A 21234-nucleotide genomic window follows, 5' to 3' on the forward strand; every position below is an offset into this window, starting at 1 on the left:
CTCTGTCTCAAAAATAAATAAACGTTAAAAAAAAAATTTTTTTTAATAAAAAAAATAATAATAATAATTTCTAAAGGTCAGCTGTCGGCTCTCATCTTACCTATCAGGAGTATTTGGCACAGGGTATCACTCCTTGCTCTTTGATAGACTTCATCTATTCATCTTCAACATGTATTCATCAGATGTATTCATCAGAAACATCTCTTCAGTTTCCAGTAAACCACTCTCTTCTGATGTCCCCCTGACATAACTGTTCACTCCTGTTCTGTCTCTACTGCCTATTCCTCTTCTTTCTTACTTAATGTTGGAATGCCCTAGTATGTCTTTGCTATTCTTCTGTCCACCTATACTTATTCTCTTAGTACTGTCACCCAGACTCATGATTTAAATACATCTTTATACAATACTTACAGTTCAGATCCCTCTCAAACTCCAGACTCATTTATAACATCTACTAGACATCCGAAATGCCAAATATCCAAAACGAATTTCCTCAATTTTCACTCAGAACTTGCTCCACCATTCATTAACCATCCTTATTTCTGTTTAAGGCAATGCCATTCTTCCTGTTGCTGACACCAAAAATCTGGCATCATCCATGGTTTTTCTCCCCACATCTAGTCTACTAATAAATCCAGTGTATTCCATCTTCCAGGTATATCCAGAATTTAAGATTTCTTCACCTCTTCCACTGCTACCACTTAATCCAACCCACATTCATATCTCACTTGGATTACTGTAATGGCCTTTTATCTGGTCTCTCTGCATATAACCCTTATCCCTCTATACCCTGTTCTTAACATAGCAGTAGAAAGACCCTTTTAATATTTAACTGACATATTACCTTTCCTCTGCTTAAAATCCTATACTCCTCTTATTCTGATGAAAAACAAACTATGCATGCCCAGGACAGTATCAACTTTTTAAACTTTTTTTCTGGGTTTAGGAAACACACGAATAAGCACAAAATGGACCTTAAAAAAAGTGATCCCCAAAGCCAGTCCTCAAACTACTTCTGGCCTATGAATAACTTCTACTTTAATCCACACTGAATGATGACAGTGCAGTACATTTTTATAAATGTCTCTATTTATTCCTCTTAACATGTGGTTTTTCCTTTTTTAATTAAATTTTATATTTTTCATAAAATAATGGTTATTATAAATGGAAGGTTTTAAAAACACTTTATTACTTGGAAGATAAAATTTTGGCAGAACTAAATTTTAATGCCTTCACCGTTTCTCCTCTCTATGCATTTTGTCTGCTGAATTAAAAAACAGAACACTCTTACTGGTATATAGAATTGAAGAGTCTGGGGACTACTAGCCAAAAGGATTTAACAAGCATGTACCTGCACTAAAAGCTCACTAAAGCATAAGCAGTAGAAATTACATTGGCTAGATTATTAGACACACACCCCTCCCCAGCTCTGTCAGTACTGGTTGTGTGGCATTAAAGTTTTTTGCCTCTCTGACCCTCTGTTTCCTCAACCATAATGCCCATTAAAGTACCCAGTTCACAGGAATATGAAAATCAAATCAAACAATATATTTAAAATACATTGCATATAATAGCTACATGTGTGTTTAGTTAATGCAAATGTGTTTAGTTAATGCAATGTTAATACAGTGGGTGGTATATGGTAGGAGAGAGAGTGGACCCAGTGTCAAGGAGAGTAGACCATCCTAATGCACAGAAGTATTTTATCCACTTAGGTTCAGAACTGCCAGCACATGATGACAAGAAGAAGCATTCTGGTCAAGTTTCACTACTGTTTATAAATTCTCTGCAGACCGTTTGCCCCCGTCTTGCCTTCACCAGAGTACCCCACAGCAAAAGACCACCTCCCACATCCGCTCACTGTTACCGGAGTATTAGGCACAGGGTATGGCAAAGACACAGAAGGTAGTTCTAGAGTAAGGTCAGAATGTATTCTTAAATAACTAACGGTGATTATTTAGAAAATAAAAATATCCACTTACCTTTCTTGAATTTATGCACGGGGAGTTTCTTAAGTTGATCTTTACGAAGTCTGTTTCTTCTAGCTCTATGTCTATCCTGGACAAATTTTGTGATCTAAAAATAAAAGAAAAAAAAAGAAATCAGATATTAAACATGTAAATAGAAAATGGCTATTAAAATAATAGACATGTTTTAAGTGTCTGGATAGCTCCTGCAAATCAAATTCAGTTTACTTACACCCTAATCGTATTATTATTAATTGAAGCACTAATTAAAGCACTAATTACACAGGTGATTAGTTACCCCAAAAATTATGCTTTGAATTTTTATTCATTGACCCAAATTATCTTTACTTACTTTAACAGAAACATTATAAATAACATAAAACTAGTTTTGTTTTGTTTTGCAAATAGAAATGGTAGACCATAGGTTACAAAGATTCCACTGGACCAAGAAGAAGGCAGAGTTGAAATTCCTGTTAATTATAAACTAATAAAATTTTCAAACATACATTTATTAGTCACCACACTCTCAGTTGTAGCCGCAAACTGAATAGAAGTACTACATAACACCTGTAGTCTGAATATTCAGAAGTATTCAGATAAAATCTATAAGACACTTCAACTGTAAGTTACTACGCTTGCAAAAATGAAAAGTAGTCCACAGGGGCAGAGCCAAATGCCAAAATTACATCCATGAAAAGAAAATTTTGACCAATTTGGCTATATCAATGTGAAGGACTTCTGTCCTCGGAAGACACTATTAAAAAATAAAAGACAAGACACAGACTGAGAGAAAATAGTTGCAAATTGCATATCTGATAAGGAATTGTATCCAGAATTTATAAAGAACTCAAAACACAATAACAACAAAAAAAATAAGCAACCCAATAGACAAAATAAAGGGCAAAATATTTGAATAAACACTTCACCACAGAAGATACAACCATGGTAAATAAGCACTGGAAGAGATACTCAATTCAACATAATTAGTTCAAATCACAAATACCACTATATAGAATAGAATGGCTAAAATTAACAAGACTGACTCTATCGAGTGTTGGCAAGGAGGTGGAGTTACTGGCACTGTGATACACTACTGGTACAACCACTCTGGATGCTGATGATTTCTTATAAATTTAAACACACAATTACCCTATACTCAATCACCCCACTCATACTTACAGAAATAAAAGTACACATCTGTATAACAACTTGTACACAAATGTCCATGTCAGCTTTATTTGTAATATCCAAAACCCAGAAATGACCCAAATGCCTATCGATGGGTAAATGGATTAAAAAAACAAAAACAAAACCTGTGATATATTCATATACAACTGGGTAAAAAAAAAAAAAAAGAAAAGAAAAAATAAATATACTCAAAAACTATATAAACCTCAAAATAATTGTTCTGAGAGAAAGAAGGCAGACACAAAAGAGGACATAATATACAATTCCATGTGTAGAAAACTGAAGAAAATACAAACTAATCTATAGTGACCAAAAGCAGACCTGTAGTTGTCTAGGGATCGGGCGAGGAGGGGGAGGGGAGGAGGATGAGGACATGACCAGTGAGAGGCAGGGATTATCAAGGAGCATGAGGAAGTTTTTTGAGCTGACCGATATTTCAACATCTTGATTGTGGTAGTGGTTTTTCAGGGGTGTGTGTGTGTGTGTGGGGTGTGTGTATGTGTGAAAACTTACCAAACTGTACAATTTAAATATGTGCAGTTTGTCATGTGTTAATTATACCTCAATAAATGCTTTTTAAAAATTGAATAGTAACCACTAGAAGAACACTATAATCTAAGCTTTTAATCCAGTAGGAGAAAGTGGAGTCACCCAAATCTTCAAAGAAGAAGAAAAAAACTAAAAGTAAACAATAAAAATTATTCCAAATGTATGTGTAATTGCAAAAATGTAAGTGGATTAAATTCACCAGGTTTTTTTTTTTTTCTGAAGAGTGTATCATATTGGATAAGGAAAAAATTCCACTATATGCTATTTACAAGACACAAGATTAAAATTAATGACACATTAATAAAAATATAAAGGTAAAAAATAAAGGAATAAAGATATGCCATGAAAATATTAAGCAAAAGAAAAGCTGATGTATCAAGTAAAATTGAATTTAAGACAAAAATCATTAGGAGGTAACATGACAATAAAAAAAAACAAAAAACACTTCATCTAAAAAGGACAAAATTATAGGAAAAATACCCAAATTCCAAGTTCAGTAATTTATAGCTAAAGCAGAGAAAAAAATTTAAAGACTACAGACCTATGCTGCCAGATACAGTAGCCACTAGGTACATGTAGCTACTGAACACTCAATATATGGCTAGTCTCATTTGAGATTTGCTGTAAAATTATAAAATATACACCAGATTGTAAATACTGAGAACAAAAAGAATGTAAAATATATTTCATAATTACTTATATTAATTGAATACTGAAATACATTTTAGATTTAGTATTTAATCTCACCTTTTTCTTTTTATCTTTTTTTTTTTCTCTAAGTTTACTGATTTATTTTGAGAGAGAGAAAGTACACGAGCGGGTGAGGGGCAGAGAGAGAGAAAGGGGGAGAAAGAATCCCAGGCAGGCTCCACACTCAGCACAGAACCCGCCCACACGGGGCTTTATCTCATGACTATGAGATCATGACCTGAGTAGATATCGAGAGTTGGACCCTCAGTCGACTGAGCAACCCACGTGCCCCTCTTTTTATCTTTTCATTTGACTACCAGAAAATTTTAAATTACAATAAATTTGGCTTCACAGTATTGTTCTATTGCTTAGCACTGTTTTAGAAAACAGAAAAGTACCAAACAAACATAGAGAATTGTGATGACTGCACAAATTCTATGAATATACTAAAAACCACTGAATTAGACACTTTAGGTGGGTCAATTTTATGTTATGTGAATTCTATGTCAAAATGGTTTTTAAAATAAATAACTACACAAAACAAATGCGAAAACTCAAACTAATGTACATATATAGAACTTTGAACTCCACAATTCTTTTCACATACATGGGGAGTGTTCACAAAATATGGCCACAAAGCAGGTCTTTGGAAATAACCAAAGAATCTATAACATACAATGTCTTCTGACCACAATAAAATTGAATTAGAAATCAAAGGTAAAAAAAAAAAAAGATACTGAAAAATATATATGCTCTTTGGAAATTTAAAACTTTATTAAAATAGTTTATAAGTCTCAGAAGAAATCATAATGGACATTTGAGTTCTGAGGGGGCCTTAAAATTATCATGCCCCTTTGCCACCTGGATTCTAAATAACTTGAGAAATAAGATCATGAACTGGCAAATAGATGCAGGTGGAGTACCTAATGCAGTGGAGAAAGAATTAGAACTTTTTACTGAACCACAGAATGAGACTGCCTTACCCAGCCAGGTACAGACAAAACTCCTTTGGAATGGAACAGGCCTTCCCTTCACTCACCCCCAGAATTGCAGAACTAGTCCTGGAGAAGCTGGAAATAGGTTAATCCCAAGAGAAAGGTGGAGCTGAGCGACGCATGCGCTAGGTTTATTCTTCCCAAATACACCACACACATAAGATACTTCATCTCCCCTAAGACCAAATGAGTGAGAGGGTAAGGAAGGGCTAGGAGTTAGAGTAACTTGAGTTCTCCCTTCACATGAATGGAAATATCAAGAGTGCTAAAGAAATATTCTATATAACAACAAAAAATATTTTTAAATGTAAGCCAAATTAAAATAATAATATTCCTTATCAAATGCTAGGAATTGAAGCTAACATCATTGTTAAACAGCAATTTATAATCTAAATGCATTTAAATCTAAATCTGGAAAGAAAAAAATTAATAAGCATTCAGCTGAACAAGCTAGAAAAAGAAAAGCAATATATCCAAACAAAACAGAAGAAAAATGATGCCAAGAGCAGAAATTCATGAGAGACATAAAAAAGTGAAGACTTTAGAATATAATTTGCAGTGGAATCGAAGCTGCTTTACATCAGAGATTTTTACCAATTTTAAGTACAGTGATGGATCTTCAGATCATAGAGCAGTGCCTAATTCATCTTAGATGTGAAATGAATATTTGTTTAGTGACAGGAAAAAGAAAATCCTCAAGGTCTACTTCTTTGAAAGACAAAACAGATAAATTAATAACACTGTGAAAAGGCATGGGCAGATATGAATAAAGAGAACTCATTTCAGGGCGCCTGGGTGGCTCAGTCGGTTGAGCGGCTGACTTCGGCTCAGGTCATGATCTCACGGTCCGTGAGTTCAAGCCCCACGTCAGGCTCTGTGCTGACAGCTCAGAGCCTGGAGCCTGTTTCAGATTCTGTGTCTCCCTCTCTCTGACCCTCCCCCGTTCATGCTCTGTCTCTCTCTGTCTCAAAAATAAATAAACGTTAAAAAAAATTAAAAAAAAAAAAAGAGAACTCATTTCACATACAGTAGAAATTCTTTAAAAAGAAAGAAAGAAAGAAGAAAGAAAGAAAGAAAGAAAGAAAGAAAGAAAGAAAGAAAGAAAGAAAGAAAGAAAGAGAGAAAGAAATGCTCTTTAAATTGTTATGTGAAGGGTGCCTGAGTGGCTCAGTCAGCTAAGCGTCTGACTTCAGCTCAGGTCATGATCTCATGGTTCGAGCCCCACATTGGGCTCTGCACTGTCAGTGCTTGGGATTCTCTCTCTCCCTCTTTCTCTCTGCCCATCCCCTCACTTGCTCTCTCTCTCTCTCTCTCTCTCTCTCTCTCAAAATAAATAAACTTAAAAAATAGTTATGTGAATATATAAATATTAATCACCTGATCCCACTATACTTGAAAACAGATAAAATAGACAATTTCTTAGAAATATAATTTCGTATGAAAAAGTAGACAACCATCTGAATGTCCAGGTAACTATGAACACAGTCAGCAGGTCTAGATGATTTTGTAAACAACCTTCACCAAAAAGTAATACATAACCCCAACTTTATCAAAAACTATTTTAGAAAACAGAAAATAAGGGTAATTAGTTTTATGGGGCTAGTTTGATCTAGTCTAGTTATTTATTTGTAACTGATTAGTGGACCCATGCAGTTCAAACCCATGTTACTCAAGGGTCAACTATATGGTAAAATACACGTAACGCTAGATTTACTCTCTGAACCATTTTTAAGTGTGTAGCTGGGTGGCACTAGCTACATTCACATTACTGTGCTACCATCACCACCATCCATCCATAAAACTCTTTTCACCTTGCAAAACTGAAACTCTGTGTCCATTAAACAATAATTCCCCACCTTCCCCCTCTCCACAGGTCCTGGCAACTACCATTCTACTTTGTGTCTCTGAATCTGACTACTCTAGGTATCATATATAAATAGAATCATACACTATTTGTACTTTTGTAACTGTTTCATTTAGCAAGTCTTATTTCATTTAGCATGTCTTTATTTCATTTAGCTTATTTCATTTCATTTATTTCATTTAGCATGTCTTTTTTCAATTTTTTTTTAATGTTTATTTTTGAGAGAGACAGAGAGAGACAGAGACAGAGACAGAGAGTGAGCAGGCGGAGGGGCAGAGAGAGAGGGAGACACAGAATCTGAAGCAGGCTTGAGACTCCGAGCTATCAGCACAGAGCCCGACGCGGGGCTCGAACTCACGGAGCGTGAGATCATGACCTGAGCCGAAGTGGGACGCTTGACTGACTGAGACACCCAGGTACCCCTCATTTAGCATGTCTTTAAGGTTCACCCATACTGTACCTGTGCCAGAACTGCCTTCCTTTCTAAGGCTAACATTCCATTGTATGTCTATACCACATTTTGTTCCTCTATTCATCCATCGATGGACAATTTGGTTGCTTCCACCTTTCAGTATTGCAAATAATGCAGCTATGAACGTAAGTGCACAAATATCTGTACAACTGTTTTCAATTCTTTTGGGTATATACCCAAAGTGGAATTGCTGGATATGATAACTCATTGTTTAATTTTTTGAGGAATTGCCATACTGTTTTCTATAGTGGCTGTTCCATGTGCTTATGGGATTGTCTGGTTTTGATGTTAACATTATTCTAGCTCCATAATTCCAAAGCTTTCCCTTACCTGGACATTCAGAATGCTAATATTTTATTTAGGATTTTTTTGCATCTATGTACAAATGTAGAACTGATCCATATTAGAAATCTGAATAATCCAACATGAAAGACAAAACTTACACATCACAATCAAATAAAGTGTATTCGAAATACAAGATTTTTATAATGTACAAAATAAATTAATGTAATCCACCATAAAAACAGACTAAAAGAGAAAAAAACCCAACGATCATTACAAGAGATAAAAGACATAATTCTGCGCCCATTCATCATTAAATAAGAAAAAAGAAAAGTTTGATTTCTTTATTTCTAAGCCTTATATGGCTTTTTTCACTTGATTTATCAGAAAATTCAGCATAATGTTAAATAAGAGGTGCAACAACAGGCATCCTTTTTTGTTGTTTCTGACTTTCAAGGGATGTCTTTTTTTTAACATTTATTTTTGAGAGAGAAAGAGAGAGACAGAGCACAAGAAGGGAGAGACACCCTTTGAGAGAGAGAGAGGGAGACACAGAATCCAAAGCAGGCTCCAGGCTCCGACACGTCAGCACAGAGCCCGACAGAGGGCTCGAACCCACGAACTGTGAGATCATGACCTGAGCCGAAGTCGGATGCCCAGAAACCCCTCAAGGGAAATCTTCTAATAAATTAACCATTTAATGATGTTCATTTTTCAATTTTTAGTTAGTAATCTTTATCAGCTTAAGAGTATTTACATCTACTGCTACTCTGCCTACATTTTTTGTATGTTGTTCTTTCTATTATTCCTTGCTCTACACTGAAAGCCCAAGAGAAAGAACAAATTCAAATTACCATAGAATTCAGCAAGTTTGTAGATACAAGATTGATATATAAAAACAATGTCCAGTGTCCAACTTCCGGTTTCTAAATACAACTCTTCAATAAAAGAAACCAGGGCTCCTTGGAGAAACATCTAATTCTAGGGCCGGGGCAAAAAAAATGTAAGAAGAGCCTGAAGCTTCTTATAGTACCAGATACAAAAGAAGTGCTTAGAAAAACAAAAAGATGGATCAAATCAAAGGGACACATGACCTAGTCTGACAGAGCTCCTCATGGCCAAAGCTCAAAATTTAAACAACATAAATAATGTGGTATTGGATTCTAACCCAAAGAATAAAATAAATATATAGGAGTATGTAACCAATATAAATAAATGATTGAAAAAATAAATAAATGCCAAGAAGAGACAAATCTTTCTTACAAAAGAATTCCAAGAAATATACGTGGCAGATACTCTCTCCTACTCCTCACTTCAGATCTTAATGCCTGCCCCTCCCCACCTATAGGATGGGTTATACTCAGTGCCTCACTTCCAAAGTAAGAACAGAATAGAAGAAGAGAAAAATATTAACTGTGCAGTGGAGAAATCTGGCTTAATCAAGGGATGAATGTTAATACCATTAGTTACGTTATGCAGATATCATGTACCCCCTGGCAGTTCACCTCTGTTTTTAAAAACCTACTCCCCACTCCTCAAAAAACCCATAACCCAGTCTAATCATAAGAAAAACTGCTATCAGATGAGGGACATTCTACAGGATACCTGGCCAACACTCCCCAAGACTAAGGTTATTAGAAACACGGAGAGACTAACTGAGAGACTGTCACAGAACAGAGGAGGCTGGGAAGACATGCTAACTGTGTGGTGCCCTGTTTTGGATCCTGGAACAGAAAGTGAGCATTAGCGGAAAAAACAGCGAAATCTATACAAAGTCTAGAGTTTAGTTACTAGTAAGGTACCAACGTCACTTTCTTAGTGACAAATGGACCACAGTAACGTAAAATGTTAACAATGGGAGAAACTAGAAGAGGAATGTACAAGAATATTCTTCTTTGCGATTTTTGTGTAAATCTTAACATTCCAAAATTAAAAGTTTATTTTAAAAGAATCAATAATATTCTTATATCCTAATAATAACGATTTAGAAAATGCAATTTCAAAAGTCAAACAAAAGACATGCAAAATGTTTACAGAAAAAAATGATTAAACTGATGGATATAAAAGTTCTAAACAAATGAGAAATACCACAGCATCACAGAAAGACTGAACATTTCAAAGATGGCATTTAATCTCTAAGTTAAACTATAATGTCCATATAAATAATAAACTCATTGGACATTAATATAAATATTATTTATAAAAAAATTAAAAAGTGAGTATACTGGGGTTATTTTATGCCATTGCAATTCTCTTTAGTATCTATCTTAATACAGTGGTTTTATCTGCTTCTGCCTTCAATTTGTTTTGATATCACAAACCACGTAGTTTCTAGAAACTTCCACCTTAAACCGTGAAGGAATGAGAGTGACAAAGGCAAATAATATCTTAATATTATCATGAAAATAATTTTGACCTCACAGCCCCATTAAGAGTCCTGGGAGCATACTTTGGTAACCACTGTTTTGGAGAAGTAATGTGTCACTGCCCTTACCCTCAAGCCCTCATACCATTCTTTATTTACATTTTAATATGAAAAATTTCAAAAATGGAGAAGAGTTGAAAGAATTTTATAATACCCATATATCCATTACCTAGATTCTATAACTAACTTTGAACTGCACTTTTTATCACCTATCTATCCAACCATCTATGTACCCATCAATACACCTCTTTTTCTAGTTTTTTTTTTTACAGTGTACTTCAAAGTAAGTTGCAGACAATCAGTATATGTCCCCCAAAATACTTTAGCATATAAATCATTACTCAGAGTTTAGTATTTTTTTCCCCTTAGGTAAAATTTATATACAATGAAATGCACAAAATTTAAGTGATATGTATGCAACCTAAACCTCTCTCAAGATACAGAACATGACTTACCCTGAAAAGTTCCCTCATACCCTTGTCAGTAAATCCCTCACCCTTCTCTAGCCCCCCAGAAGCAATCACTCCTCTGATTTTCCCTGCCCCCAGATTATCTTCACCTTTTCCAGACCCAATCATATAAATGGATTCATACAATAGGTACTCGTTTATGGAAGGCTCCTCTCACTCAATACAATGTTTTTAGAATCATCCCTACTATGTTTAAAAATATATTTAACATTGATTTACCTACCATGAAAATGACGATCAAGATGAGACAGATCCCCACTATGATAAGGAAGGGGATTAGATAGTATTCCAGAGGAAGACTAAATTCTGGAACTAAGACAATGTGGCCCCTACAAGAAAACAAAAAGTAATAATTGAGAAATATTAAGGAGTGCCAAGTTATAATGTTCATTAAAAACAAAGAAAAACATTTTAAAAGGCAATGAGACATTACGATTCAGTCCACTAGACACATTTTCTAAAATATGATTTCTAATAATTTAAGAGATACTTTCTCCATCTTTCAGTTTATTTTCATATTTGCCAAAATAACTTGCCTGTATAATTAAAGAAGCTTTTAGACTGGGTAGAGGAAATGAGCCAATCAATACTTACTGTGTTCATCCCGGAAACATGTTATTTACTGAATTTAGTAACCTGGACAAAATTCTGCATGTTTTACATGCAACATCAGATTAAAGCAATGGTAGTACCTTGGGTGGTATGTCAACAAAAACCTCCACCCCAACCAAATTACTACTCAGCAGTCCCTCCTATGGTAAAACCCTGAAGCCACTATTAATAAAAATATACTCCCTCTTCCCTCATATATGCTTTCCACGAACTTCTTATACCAAGTACAATGGACACAGCCCCTGTACTCTATGTTCCTCTATGGGATGTGGTATAAAACACTGGCAAAGGAATTTACAGGAGCTGTACCTTCCTCTCTATTCTCCACCTTCTCCATTGCTTGACTGGAAAAAGCTACAAAAATACGTATGTTGTGGGTGGAGGGATGGAGAATGCTACATGCCTTACTCCCTTTTGTCATTAACCATGTTACTACTTTCTGTGGTATTACTATTCCAAAAGTTGACAGGGACTCATAGAATGAAACTATGATCAGAATAGAAATAGTATTTTTGTTGTGTGAGCAAATCTGACACGGCTGCAAAATTTTGCGCTGTAAAATACCTTCAGTCTAGGGAAGGGCCTATATAACGGTCAGTAATAGGACTGACTTCCCCGTTGTATTCCTGTGCTGCCAGTATGGTGCCAGTAACACTACATGGTAATCCGCTGCTGGATGATGTTTCAGGCAGTGAAGCCTGGCACTTCATAACACAAGGGTCCAATGCCACACAAAAAATCTCAATAAAAGGGAAATAAAACCAGGCCAAGTCCTCCCTTCACAGATGTTTAGGACACCATGGCACTTAAGAAAAAAAAACAAAAACATGAGATCAAATTATGTCTATCCCCAAGCAATTTTTAAGTTTTAAGGCTATTGTTATATTCAAGCTTCACCAAATACAAAAACAAAAAGGGTAACACAAGAAATTTGCCCCCAATAATTGAAATATCTTCTGAAAATATTTACAGATTGCTAAGAATACTAGAATAAAAATAGCTTTTTATTTCAACTACTTTCCAGCAGAATCGGGGATGACAAGAGATTCACGTGCATTTTTGTAGCTTTACATAAAATACTAAAATGATCTATCAGTATAAAAAGAGCAAAGCAGCAGACCTGGGCCGCTATATTTGGTACCATCTCTTCCAGCATGGAGCCAGCTCTGCAAATAACGTCTCTATGCTCCCACAAACCTTCTGAAACTGTGTGAGCTAAGGCTGAGATGCAGTAACAGGGGTGCCATAAGATGTTGATCTGCAATCTCCCTACCCTGCCCCTACCAACTTGCTATAAATTAACACTGTTAGGGATTAGAAGCCATACCTAAATTCATACCCATTCATGCTGCATACCTAAATTCAACCCATTATAGCATCTAAATATCTCAGCAATAGCAAACTTTACATCTTGTACATTGTTTTTTCTTCTTCTCCTGTTACGTTAACAACTTCTTATCTCATAGACTTTATTGAAAACTTCCTATATATGTGTAACCATACAAATGGAATCAATCCCAGAATTTTCTAGTAAGCACCGTGTTAGGATTCACAGACCTGGGTTCTAAATCCAGTGTTCTTCTATATGCCCTATTAATGCTTGCCTGCTATACCTCGAACCATTTTAGTTTACTGTCAAGATGTATTAGAATTTTTAAAGGGTCTACAAATGATGGAAGGTTTTAAGCATCTTAAAGCAAGATGCTAAATGAATGTTCAAGACGCTGCTTTTTCTTTTTTTTTTTTTTTTTTAATTTTTTAAATGTTTTATTTATTTTTGAGAAAGAGACAGAGTGCAAGCAAGGGAAGGGCGGAGAGAGGGGTAGACACAGAATCTGAAGCAGGCTCCAGGCTCTGAGCTGTCAGCACAGGGCCCGATGCAGGGCTTGAACCCACGAAAAGTGAGATCACGACCTGAGCTGAAGTTGGATGCTTAACTGACTGAGCCATCCAGGTGCCCCAAGACACTGCTTTTTCTTAACCAAATTGCTGATGGTGGAGGGTGGTAACAGTGATGGTACAGGGCAGGGAACTCCAACAATCAGTCCTCTAGCTCTATTTCTATTTCTTCTGTCTAGGCTCTCACAGCTGAGTCTGCAGACTCATCCCTCACGTTCTAATCCCAGATGAATTTGTATTTGAAGGAGATACTTAAACAGCGTTAATAAGTATTTTTACGCTGCCTCTACATCCACCCCTAAATATAGTACACTCTATGAGCTCTGCAGCTAAGATTTAATCATCAAAGCAGAGTCCTAAGCAACCCAGGAAATCATGTCTTATTCTCTTTTGCATGAATTCCCAGGCTAATTTCAAACCAGGTGTCTAGGCCTAAACTTTGTAACAATAATACTGCAACTTCCCAATCCCTCTGGGAAATTAAAATGTGATGATGGCTGCACAAGTGTAATATACTAAAATCAATGAATTGTATACTTTATTTTTTTTTTTAATTATTTTTTTTTTTTAATGTTTATTTACTTTTGAGACAGAGAGAGACAGAGCATGAACGGGGGAGGGTCACAGAGAGAAGGAGACACAGAATCTGAAACAGGCTCCAGGCTCTGAGCTGTCAGCACAGAGCCCGACGCGGGGCTCGAACCCACGAACCGTGAGATCATGACCTGAGCCGAAGTCGGACGCTTAACCGACTGAGCCACCCAGGCGCCCCATGAATTGTATACTTTAAAATTGGCGAATTTTATAGTGTATAAAATATGACTCAGTAAAGCCATACGGATTTTTGTTTGAAAGAACAAATAAGCAAGAATTGCTATAAAAAACGTGAAAGAGGGGGGTGGGAGTGGGGAAGGGCTAGCCTTTCAGATACCAATTATTATAAACCCTATAACAAAAAACAGAGTGGTACTGGTGGGCCAAAGATAAAGAATAGAAAATTCAGTTATGTATGGAAATACAGCAACATTTCAAATGGGGTGAGGGGACACACATTTTCAGGAGTAGTGCTGGAGTAACTGGTTATTTGACAAAAGATATAATTGGTTCCATTCCTCAAGGTTTATATAGGATAAATTACAAATAAGCCAGAGATTTAATGTTAAAAGAGGAATCATGAAGTATAAATGTGGGTCAATTCTTCTATGACCCAGAAGCAGGGGACATTTTCCTAAGACCAGCAGCCCATTGGAAAAGATTAATATATCTGATTGCATTTAAAAAACAGCATCATAAATGAAATTAAAATTTCAAAGTATTAAAAAACACTTGTAATATATCACAAACAAATGGTTAACATACCTAATAAATAAAGAGCTTCTAAAAACAGAAAAGAAAATTGCCAGCAAGCTACTAGGAAAAATGAGCTAAACAGTTCATAGAAAATGACATGCCAACAGGCCTTATGCCTAAGAAAACATGCTCAGTTTGCTCATGGAAAGAAAATACATACTAAATCTACAACAGGAAACCATTTTTTACCTAACTAGTAAAAATGGAAAAATCTGACAACATTCTTTGTTGGTGAGGCTGTGGGGAAAGAGATATCATATATTGCTGGTACAACCTGGAGCGTGGAGCCTGCTTGGGATATTCATTCATTCCTTCATTCTCTCTCTCTCTCTCTCTCTCTCTCTCTCTCTGCCCCTCTTATGCTCATATTCTCTCTCAAAATAAATAAATAACATTTTAAAAATAAACAAATAAAATTGTTACTTTCAAAGGTAAGGATGGGAACAAGATGGACAGGGTGGATGACACTTTAGAAGCTGACCTTCTCTGAATACACATTGTGTTTTGTTGATTTTGACTTTAAGTTTATACATAATTATAAAAATCACAATGGGAGTAAAAAGCAGTCCCTAAAATCTAAAAGCAACATGAATCAAATAGACCTGTGTTTCCAGTTGATATCATCAAGCACACAGAATTATTTCACAGATTTTAAAACATGGTAATTTGATTTTAGATCCTTATTATGATAGAACTTAAAGAACTTAAACAAAGGCGATAGTGTTGGTATTGTTCTGAGTCTGTGTGTGTGTATTGTGCAATTAAAAAAGAAAATAATTATTTGGTATCTCTGAGCACAGAAAAATAAAATATAGATGTAAGATCAGCAAAATACAGTAAAAACGTACTGTCCTGAACTTAAGTTGGAAACAACAATATGTGCTCATGATTTATTGTATCTTTAAAAACATATTATTCTACCTGAAAGCTGTACCCTGTAAAACAAAAGCCAAAACCAAAAAATAAAAAGCAAAAAGCATATATATTTCTTAGCTGTGTCCACTAAAAAGCCCTAGAAATAATGACAAACCAAGGAGCAATGATCACCCCTCAGTCTCTAAATACCGTATTCAATTAAAAGGAACCAGAGCTTCTTGAAAAAATGACTGGTTCCAAGTCAGGGGGAGGAAAAGAACGAGATGGGCCTGGAACAATTGTTGTGCAGAAAACAGGAAGCAATCCAAAGCCCCAGATTTACATCCAAAGAAATTAGGATTAAACTTCAAGAAGTTTGAAATGGGAAAATGTGAATGAATGTCAATAAAGATCATAACTGCAATGCACTGAAGCATACTAAATGAGTTTTAACTCATGAGTTCATTATGATACTTTGAAGATATATATAAAATCATCTTTGGAAGATGATAGTGAACCAAATCATTTGAAAAATAGTAAATGAAGGGCAAGAACTGTTTATCCTAGATTTCTTTCTCTTTTTTAAAAAAAAATTTATTTTTAAATGTTTATTTATTTTGAGAGACAGAGAGAGCATGCATGTACGCAGGGGAGGGGCACAGAGAGAGGGAGAGGGAGAGAGAGAATCCCAAGCAGGCTCTGCACTGTCAGCGGGGCTGGATCCCACAAACTGTGAGATCACGACCTGAGCAAAAATCAAGAGTCAAGACGCTTAACCGAGTGAGCCAGCCAGGCACCTTTATCCTATAGCTTTCTTAAACAGACTATGTATCAGGGTAATCAAATAATTGATAAGGTGCATGCTCTCTTCATACAAGTATTTTAGCCAATAAATTAAAAGAAAATTAAGACATAAGAGCCACTGCAATGTATGGACATTATTTGGATTCTGCCTCAAACAAATACTGAAGAAGAAGAAAGAAGAAAGAAGAAAGAAGAAAGAAGAAGAAAGAAGAAAGAAGAAAGAAGAAGAAGAAGAAGAAGAAGAAGAAGAAGAAGAAGAAGAAAATAATCTGACAGTTGGGAAAATTTGAAGACTAAAATATGTGTTGATATTAATGTTTACCTTTTTTCAAAAAAACAATAGAATAATGATAATATATTTTTCTTTCTTTCTTTCTTGAGAGGTGGGGGGACAGCATGTGAGTGGGGGAGAGGAACAGAAGGGGGGGAGAGGGGGAGAGGGGGAGAGGGGGAGAGGGGGAGAGGGGGAGAGGGGGAGAGGGGGAGAGGGGGAGAGGGGGAGAGGGGGAGAGGGGGAGAGGGAGAGTGAGAGAGAGAGAGAGAGAGAGAGAATATCTTAATCAGGCTCTATGCCCAGCACAGAGCCAGACGCAGGGGCTCAATCCCACAACCCTGGGATCATGATCTGAGCTAAAATCAAGAGCTGAATGCTCAACTGAGTGAGCCACTCAGGTGCCCTGATATTTTTATATGTAAAAATATCTTCTAGTGATATATTCTGAGATGTTTACAGTTGAGATGACGAGATGTCTGGAACTTGCTTCAAAAGAATCATGGTGTGGGGAAAAAGATTGAAGGGGTGGGGTTGGAGGGTGGATAGTCAAAAAAAATTGACCACAGGTTGACAACTTTGAAACTGAACAATCAGATTCATTATACTCATCTCTCCACTTTTAAATACTCTTGGAAGTTTTCATAATAAAAAACAGAATAAATAACAAGTGTTGGCAAGGATATGGAGAAAGGGGAACTCCCATGCACTGCTGGTGGGAATGTAAATTGGTACAATGACTGTGGAAAACAGTGTGGAGTTTCCTTGAGAAATTAAAACTAGAGGGATGCCTGGGTGGCTCAGTCGGTTAAGCATCCGACTTCAGCTCAGGTCATGATCTCGCAGTCAGTGAGTTCGGGTCCCGCATCAGGCTCTGTGCTGACAGCTCGGAACCTGGAGCCTGCTTCAGATTCTGTGTCTCCCTCTCTCTGCTCTTCCCCCACTCACGCTCTGTCTCTCTCTCTCAAAGATGAATTTATGTTAAAAAAAAAAAATGAAAAATAGAAATGCCATATGATCCAGTGATCCACTACTGGATATTTACCCAAAGAAAACAAAAATACTAATTCAAAAAGAAACATGCACCCCTATGCTTATTGCAGCATTATTTATAATCCCTAAGATATGGAAGCAGCCCAAGTGTCCATCAATAGGTGAATGGATAAAAAATATGTGGTATGTATGTGTGTATGTGTACATACACAGAAACACACAAACATACACACACACACAATGGAATGTTACTCAACTATTAAAAAAGAATAAAATCTTGCCATGTAACAACATGGATGGACCTACAGGGTATTATGCTAAGTGAAGTCAGACAAAGAAAGACAAATACCAAAATGTTTCACTTATATGTGGAATCTAAAAAGCAAAACAAGCAAAAACACAGATTCTTAAATACAGAAACGTGGTTGCCAGAGGGGAGGTACGGAGGGGGATGGGTGAAAGAGGCAAAGGGGATTAAGACGACAAACTCCTGGTTATAAAACAAGTCATAGAGATAAAAAAGTACAGCACAGGGAATATGGTCAATAATACTGTAAGAGCACTGGACAGTCACAAATGGGGACTACACTTATCGTGGTGAGCAGTGAGCAATGAACGGAATTATTGAATCACTATGTTGTACCCCTGAAACTATTATAACGTTATGTATGTTACACAACATACAACAGTATGTCAACTATGCTTCAATAATAATTCTCTTAAAGTAGAATAAATTAATGGGTGGGTGGGTAGGCAGGTAGGCGAGCAGGCAGACTGACAGGCCAGCTCACAGATGGATAAGGGAGATGTGTACGTACTTGTTTACAGTCCCTTCTGCACAATTCTGAAACCTAAAAAGTTTTAAAAAATCATGTTGCCTGGGGGTGTCTGAGTGGCCCAGTTAGTTAAGTGTCCAACTCTCTCTGCCCCTCCCTTGCTCATGTTCTTTCTCTCTCAAGATAAATAAATACTTAAAAAAAATCATGTTGGCAATTCATCTGACAGTCAACATGAGCTGATAAAATACTCATGCATTCATTGCAGATGTATGTATATAATTTGTTTGATTATGGGAGGCTGCCTCAAACTCTATTTGGAACGGTACTTAACTTCTAAAAATCCCCCACAAGACATCTGTCCCACAAGTTAAGTTAAGGGATTCTGTGGGCTTATGATACCATGGAAGGGTCTAAATATTATGTAAATAAAGCATGCTATAAAATACTATGTAGGGGCACCTGGGTGGCTCAGTCGGTTGAGTGTCTGACTTTAGCTCAGGTCATGATCTCACAGCTTGTGGGTTCGAGCCCCACGTCGGGCTCTGTGCTGACAGCTCGGAGCCTGGAGCCTGCTTCAGATTCTGTGCCTCCCTCTCGCTCTGCCCCAACCCACTCGCATTCTGTCTCTGTCTCTCTCAAAAGAAAAAAAAAAAATTTTTTTTTTAAATTTAAAAAACAAAATACTATGTATTGTACATTCTATTTTATAAGCACATCATCATGTAACAATGTGAGTATTCAAATACGGGAAAAGTTTAACATTTTTTAAACAGTAGCTGCTGTTGTTAGAGAATAGCTTCATCGGGACTTTCATTTTGATGCTTTATATTTCTGAATTTTTCCATGCTTTACTAGCATGTATATATTACTTTTTAATTTAAAAAGTCATGATTTTATAACTAAAACTAAAAAAGACTTTATGGTACATATTAAAGTATACAGAATTTTTCTAAAAGAGGGAACAATATTGAGGTAAAAGTATTAGTTCTCCCCTCTACTAACTTAACAAACACAGCTGACAAAATAGCATCTTGCATAATTTGTTTTTAAAAGTTACTTATTTTGGGAGAGAGTGAGTGGGGGAAGGGCAAAGAGAAAGGGAGAAAGAGAGAATCCCAAATAGGCTCTGCACTGACAGTGCAGAACTTGACCTGCAGGACTTGAACTCACGAACCATGAGGTCATGACCTGAAACAAAGTCGGACGCTTGCCAGACCAAGCCATCCAGGCACGCCTTGTATAACTATTTTTAACACAACATCCAAAATTATGTTCCTGACCTTAAAATAGATGTTCTGAGACTGTAATATGTGAACAATATTTTAAATATCAAAACTGCATGGGGAAAATGCCAAAAACAGCAATAGAAAAACTTTCCCTCTTCTTTTTATGTATTTTCTAACTCAAATGTTGGTGGATTTTCCCACCTAAATAATCAGGATTGGATTTTATTTTGCCAGTTTTCTCTTTTGGAAAATGTAGAGAATAAGAGATAATAACAACCTCTAGAGGGTTGCTGTAAAGATTAAATGGATAACAAATGTAAAAGTCTTGCTTTCACGAGTGCTGGCACTTGCTAAGTACTCAATAAACATTACTGCTTTTATTACTAATATTGTTATTATTGTTCTTCGTCAAAAGCCTATTCCTGCCTATTGTATGTTCCACAGAAGCAGCTCTGAAGTGCTAACTGCAATGCTTTCTATATTAGATGAAATACCTGTGCCTTAGTTTCAAAAGGTTGTGTTACTGGGAATGCAAGCTGATGCAGCCACTCTCAGAAACAGTATGGAGGTTCCTCAAAAAATTAAAAATAGAACCACCCTACAACCCAGCAATTGCACTACTAGGCATTTATCCAAGGGATACAGGTGTGTGGTTTCGAAGGGACACGTGCACCCCAGTGTTTATACCAGCACTATCCACAATAGCCAAAGTATGGAAAGAGCCCAATGTCCATCGACAGATGAATGGAGAAAGAAGATGTGGTATATATATATACAAAGGAATATTTCTCAGCGATCAAAAAGAATGAAATCTTGCCATTTGCAATTACGTGGATGGAACTGGAGGGTATTATGCTAAGTGAAATTAGTCAGTCCGAGAAAGACAAAAATCATATGATTTCACTCATATGAGGACTTTAAGAGACAAAACAGATGAACATAAGGGAAGCAAAAATAATATAAAAACAGAGAGGGGGACAAAACAGAAGAGACTCATAAATATGGAGAATAAGCTGAGGGTTACGGGAGGGGCTGTGGGAGGGGGAATGGGCTAAATGGGTAAAGGGCATTAAGGAATCTACTCCTGAAATCATTGTTGCACTGTATGCTAACTAATTTGGATGTAAATTTAAAAAAATAAAAAATTAAATTAAAAAAGAATTTGGGAAGTAAAAAAAAAGGTTGTGTTACCCTCATAATGGGATTTGTGGTAGAAATTCCATACAGAAGGTTTTATTCCAAATGAAACCTTTTAAACTTGAAAACAAACTTTATGCCTTTATAAAAACCAAGTCAATAACACACTGTTTTGGACTGTGTTTATAAAATAACAAATCTCTTTTTAATAAACTACAAATGTCTAATGATAAATATAAATCACATTGTTTCTAAATACCAATGGTTTGATTAAATGATAAAAGGGAAAGTTTTATCTTTTTAGCAACATGAGTACCTTAGGCTCTCTAGAGTGAGCATATTTTCAATATGTAATAATGCACAGAGAAATTATTATACTAAAGTCTTATAATCATTATGACTTAAG

General features: G+C 36.1%; 1 protein-coding gene across 4 annotated transcripts in view; it reads right to left on the reverse strand.

The window, feature by feature from the left end:
• The window catches only part of RNF13 (ring finger protein 13), a 163250-nt gene that overhangs the window by 39533 nt on the left and 102483 nt on the right, over window positions 1–21234 (reverse strand). For all 4 annotated transcript variants that reach the window (XM_042999142.1, XM_007086312.3, XM_007086310.3 and 1 more), the window contains 2 exons: window positions 11126–11231; window positions 1983–2076 (listed from right to left, as the gene is read on the reverse strand). In XM_042999142.1, the coding sequence (XP_042855076.1) occupies window positions 1983–2076; window positions 11126–11231 (200 nt within the window). The remainder of the gene's footprint in view (window positions 1–1982; window positions 2077–11125; window positions 11232–21234) is intronic.

Source organism: Panthera tigris, chromosome C2 (genome assembly GCF_018350195.1).
Source record: "Panthera tigris isolate Pti1 chromosome C2, P.tigris_Pti1_mat1.1, whole genome shotgun sequence".
In the NCBI taxonomy this organism is placed as follows: Eukaryota; Metazoa; Chordata; class Mammalia; order Carnivora; family Felidae; genus Panthera; species Panthera tigris.